This window comes from Anopheles funestus, chromosome X, assembly GCF_943734845.2.
Source record: "Anopheles funestus chromosome X, idAnoFuneDA-416_04, whole genome shotgun sequence".
Lineage (NCBI taxonomy): Eukaryota > Metazoa > Arthropoda > Insecta > Diptera > Culicidae > Anopheles > Anopheles funestus.
Genome location: NC_064597.1, coordinates 17,345,639 through 17,351,638, shown reverse-complemented (window position 1 = coordinate 17,351,638; position 6,000 = coordinate 17,345,639). Strand labels below are relative to the sequence as shown.

At 49.6% G+C, this 6,000-nt stretch overlaps 1 protein-coding gene across 1 annotated transcript; it reads left to right on the top strand.

Annotated features, from left to right (window-relative positions):
• The first annotated feature begins 594 nt into the window (after nt 1-594).
• On the top strand, nt 595-3,441 carry LOC125763519 (uncharacterized). Its single transcript, XM_049426789.1, has one exon. It carries the CDS (start codon nt 595-597, stop codon nt 3,439-3,441), a length of 2,847 nt encoding a protein of 948 aa, XP_049282746.1.
• The last annotated feature ends 2,559 nt before the right edge of the window (nt 3,442-6,000 follow it).

The following is a 6,000-nucleotide window of genomic DNA, read 5'->3' as shown; positions in this document are numbered from 1 at the left end:
TGCAATACATCGAAGGCGTCTTCTTTGCTTCGTTTTAATATACTTGTTGCGTGCCCAACGCGCGCATAAACGGTTCGTTACAAAAAAGCGCTTACATAGCATTTTGGTAACACACGACGTGCGCATGAACGACGTAAGCCACCTATTCAATAGCTCGGTCGATAGGTGCGCAAAAACACGTCTGTATCGTTTGATTGTTAGTCGAAGAGTACTGTATTACAATCCTTTTCATAATCTTGCTGTTAGAATTCGATAAGCATGAGGTAAACCCTGCAACGGGGCGAAAAGTAGAAAAGATCCGATGGGCCGTGAGTACCCGGATGAAAGGTGCGTAGCACTCAGAGTGCGTAGCCGAACGCGGCTAAGTATGCGTGCAGTACAGCTAGAGACACGGGAGCGAACAGAACCAAGGCGGACCTTTTTTTTGAAGATTTGTTAATAAAGCGAAAACTACAAAACCCGCATTTTTTATTGCGCTCCGCGTGCCTACAGCTTTGCCTTCAAAAAAAAGTTCATTTGTGCGTATAAAAAGGTGCCCACAGGGGAAAAATCATGGGACCAAAAAAACGTGGTTGTGAGGCGTGCAGTGACAAAATGGAGGACTCTCAATACGTGCAGTGCGACGCATGTGATAAGTGGTGGCACTTTACATGCGTTGGAATAACGGAATCTGTCGAATCCGTGCAACAGCGTGCGTGGATTTGTGACGATTGCGTGCAAGGGGCATTGAAGGTGCAAGCAGCACCGCAAGCGGGCGAGCCCAGACCATGTGCATCGAAAGCCCTTCCTAAGCCCAAAGTGAAGGTGGACATTGTGGGTGAGAAAGAGACAGCGTCGGCGATCTCAAAACGACGAGCACGTTTATCGCTCGCAGGAGCCGACGAGTTGAGCACGTTGGAAGGAGCAAACCACGAGGCCAGAGACGCAGTTCATAACCTCAACAATGATCCTGCCAGTGATGAAGTAACAGCGCAGCTGGTTATGCTGAAGCAGCGACAGGATCTGGAAAAAAGGCGGTTGGAACTAGAACTCCAGCTAAAGTTCGTGCGTGAGGAAGAGGAGTTGTTAAGGTTTGGTAAAGTGGAATTTTCGACATTTTCACCCCAGTTTGACTCTTTTCAGCCGAAAGAGAGCGCGGTGAAAAACAGCGAAGAAGGTTCCAACATTACTCCTCGACAAGCAGTTGCACGGAAGACGGTTTCGAAGGAACTCCCGACCTTCACAGGTGATCCCGCTGAGTGGCCGATATTTATTTCTCACTACGAGCACACCACCAGGCAATGTGGTTATTCAAATTGGGAAAACATGCTGCGGCTGCAGAAGTGTTTAAAGGGACCTGCATTGGAAGCAGTGCGTAGTCGCTTGATGTTGCCGGAAGCGGTACCGCGTGTCATCGAGAAACTTCGGTCAAGGTATGGCAGACCGGTGCTTCTCATTAAGACCCTGATAGCAAAGGTACGCAAGATTCCACCTCCTCAAGTCGACAAGCTGGAGACCCTTATCGAATACGGCGAAGCAGTGCAGTGTATGGTGGACCACATGGAGGCAGCTGACGCACGGGCCCATTTAACTAATCCGATGCTGTTGGAAGAAGTGGTAGGCAAGCTGCCAAAGGACCAGCAGTTGCTTTGGTCACACCACATTCGAGGAGTGGATGAGGACGCGGTCGATCTGGTTATGTTCAGCGATTACATGGAACAACTGGCCGAAGATGCTGCTAGATTAACGACGATAGACTCTCCATCAATGCGTGGAACCTTTAAGGGGAAGAGGGGTATTGTCAACACGCACGCGGAATCAGATAGCGATACAACGTTAGTAGTGTCGGAGGGAAGCTGTTTGTTGTGCCATGCCACAGGCCATGGATTAACCGCGTGCCATAAGTTCAAAACCCTGCCTGTGAAGGACCGATGGCAAAGGGCACGAGAGTTGTCGTTGTGCTTTGGTTGTTTGGGGAAGCACAACTGGCGGAATTGCCGGAACAAAACCGTGTGCGGAAACAATGGCTGTACGTACCGACACCATGCTTTGTTACACGATAAGATGGTATCGAGCGGTGGTGCTGGGAGATTGGAAGGCGGAACTGTTGCAGAGAGCAATCACCATCAGTCCGTGGCATCGTCCTCAACGGCATTATTTCGTATTGTTCCGGTAATGTTGTATGGCCCAGCAACTAACGTATCTACGTTCGCGTTCTTGGACGAAGGGTCGTCTGTGACGCTAGTGGACGAGGATTTGGCGGTGCAGTTGGGTGTTGAGGGCGTGGTGGAACCACTTTGCATGCGATGGACGGGTGATACGACTCGTGTAGAAGCCGGATCGAGGCGAGTAAACCTTCAGGTGGGGCCTGTCGGTACTTCAAGGCGGTTTGCGGTCAATTCGGTACGGACGGTACCCAGGTTGAATTTGCCGCGACAAACGTTTAACATGGAGGACGGCGGGGGTGAACATCTGAAGAGGCTACCAATTCAACAATATCGGGATGCGGTGCCTCAGTTGCTCATTGGGTTGGATAACTTGCATTTAGCTGTTCCTCTCAAGGTTAAGGAAGGGAAAGTTGGTGAGCCGATCGCTGTTAAAACTCGTCTAGGATGGTGCATATATGGTAAACACTCTGCTATGATGAATAAACGATTGTTTCACGTATGTGAATGCAACGAGCAAGAAGACATCCACGACAAAATAAAAATGTTTTACGAGCTGGAACAATTAGGCGTGGCGCGTGCTGTCGAACAACATCCTGAAATGCTGCGCGCTCAAAAGATCCTGGAAGAAACCACAGTTCGAGTAGGAAATCGTTTCGAAGCTGGGTTACTTTGGAAGTCGGATGATGAAGAACTGCCCGACAGTTTTGAGATGGCGCGTCGTAGATTTTTGTGTTTGGAAAAGCGGATGGAACGGGATGGTGTGCTGAAGGCACATGTTCAGCGACAGATTGGAGATATGCTGAGCAAAGGGTACATTCACAAGGCCACGGATCAGGAACTCTCCGAGTGCGACAGGAAACGAGTGTGGTACTTGCCGATAGGTGTGGTTATCAACCCGAACAAACCCGGAAAAGTTCGGTTGATATGGGACGCGGCAGCGAAGGCTCATGGAAAGTCTTTAAATGACCATCTGCTGAAAGGACCTGATGAACTGTTACCACTGCCTGGAGTGCTGTTTCGCTTTCGAATGTATGAGATAGCTACTTGCGCTGACGTTCGAGAGATGTTTCTGCAAATAGGAATCCGAAAGCAAGACAAGCAAGCTCAGCGATTCTTATGGCGAAAAGATTCCAACAGCGAACTGGAAACATACATTGTTGACGTGGTGACATTTGGATCGGCATGTTCTCCGGCAACGGCCCAATATGTGAAGAATCGCAACGCTCGTGACTATATGGCTTTATTTCCTCGTGCGGTGGAAGGAATACTACAAAGCACATACATATGTAGATGACTTCATAGACAGCTTCGAGACGGAAGAAGAAGCGTGTCGCGTATCCGGAGAAGTTAGAGAAATATTTCGCGGTGGTGGATTTGAGCTTCGAAATTGGATCTCCAATAGTGCGAAGGTGATGGAATATCTTGGGGAAACGAACACCGAGGACATCAAGTGTTTATCATCAAACGGCGATGAAACGGAACGAATCTTGGGAATGCGGTGGAATTCTGTATCTGACGAACTGGGTTTTTGCACTAGAGCCTGCAAAGCATTGTCAAATGTGGGAAAGACAACACGAACTCCAACGAAGAGAGACGTACTACGATGTGTGATGTCGTTATATGACCCTCTAGGTTTGCTGGCAATGTTCGTTATTCACGGCAAGATATTAATCCAGGATTTATGGCGAACAGGAGTGCAGTGGGATGAGGAAATCACGGACATCCAACTTCGAGATTGGCAGAGATGGATAGATATGTTTCCCTCAATTGCGCAAATCCGAGTTCCACGGACGTATTTCACAGACGCCACGAGAGCCATGTACGAAGACGGTGAATGGCACGTGTTTGTAGATGCGAGCCAATATGCATGTGCTATATATCTGCGGACGGTAGATGCTACGGGAGAGCCCCAATGTGTGCTTGTCAGTGGGAAGGCTAAAGTTGCGCCTCTGAAGCCGTTGTCCATTCCTAAATTGGAATTACAGGCGTGTTTGCTCGGAGCGCGATTGTTGCAGTTCACGGAGAAACAACATCCTATTCCGATTAGACGGCGGGTCCTGTGGACGGATAGCACTGTTGCTTTGTCTTGGGTAAAAGCGGACCCGAGAAACTACAAACCCTTTGTCGCCCACCGAGTAGCAGAAATATTGGAGACTACATCTGCGGAGGAATGGCGTTGGGTGCCAACAGACCACAACCCGGCCGATGAGGCTACCAAGTGGAAGGGGAAACAGAACTTCGACTGGAATAGTTCTTGGTTTCAAGGAGCTAGCTTTCTGACACAAAGCGCAGATACTTGGCCAACACAGCGATGCAACACCAGTGGTACGACGGAAGAACTTCGACGCATAAACCTTCACGACGAAGTAAAGGATATGGTGATGTTGCCAATTAAGTTGGAGCGCTTTAGCAGGCTGGAGAGGCTGCATCGGGCGGCTGGATGGATCTTCCGATATGTGGGAAATTTACAACGGAAGATGAAAGGTGAGCCATTAATGGGAGGAGTTCTTAAACAGGAGGAGCTACTCAAGGCGGAAAACCTTTTATGGCGGCATACCCAGCTGGAATACTATTCGGATGAAGTTCACACGTTACGTGGAAAAAATGGCGTAGAGAGACCTGGCAGAACAACGGTGGCAAAGCAGAGTCACATCTACAAATTATCACCCTTTTTGGACGAAGAAGGGGTGTTACGGATGCGAGGTAGGATAGGTGCCGCGCCGGATGTACCCTACTCGGCTAAGTATCCAGTAATATTACCCGGAGTTTCTAAACTCGGTGAGCTCATAGTGGAGAAGTTTCATAGACTTTACCGCCATGCGAATAAAGAGACTGTCGTCAACGAAATACGACAACAGTACCAGATCCCGAAGCTGAGAACATTGGTGGCGAAAATGGCAAGAAACTGTACGTTTTGCAAGGTGCGACGATCTTTACCACAAGTCCCACCAATGGCGCCGTTACCGAAGGAGAGGTTGACACCATTCGTTAGGCCGTTTAGTTACGTTGGCTTGGATTATTTTGGGCCGATGCTGGTGAAGAAGGGAAGGTCCAATGAAAAACGATGGGTGGCCTTATTCACGTGCTTGACCATACGTGCAATCCATCTTGAAGTGGTACGGAGCTTATCGACAGAGTCGTGTATCATGGCCGTCAGACGGTTCGTGGCGAGGCGAGGGGCACCTGTGGAAGTCTTCACGGACAATGGTACGAATTTCGTAGGGGCGAGTCGGCAGCTGCAGAAGGAGATCGAAAAGCGCAACGAAGTTCTGGCGGCGACTTTCACCAACGCAAATACTCGTTGGACCTTTAACCCGCCAGGTGCTCCACACATGGGCGGTGTGTGGGAGCGTATGGTGCGGTCGGTAAAGGCGGTGATCAGCACGGTGATGGAGGTCAAGAGTACACCTGACGATGAGACGTTCGAGACGGTTCTGCTGGACGCTGAGGCTATGATCAACACGCGACCTCTAACATACATTCCCGTGGACCCGGAAAACCAAGAAGCGCTAACTCCTAATCACTTCTTGTTGGGCAGTTCTTCAGGTATAAAGCAACAACCGGTGTTGCCCACGAACTATAGGGACGGCTTGAAGAGCAACTACAAGTTGGCGCAACACATTCTTGACGGCATGTGGGGCAGATGGGTTAAAGAATATTTACCGGTTATTACGCGGCAGTGTAAATGGTTTGGAAACGTACGTGAGGTAAAGGTGGGTGACCTTGTGCTAGTAGTAGACGGGAATGTGAGGAACATGTGGAAACGGGGAATCGTGGAACGAACGATATCGGGTGCGGATGGACGTGTGAGGCAGGCGTGGGTGCGTACCTCTAGCGGCACATATAGGCGACC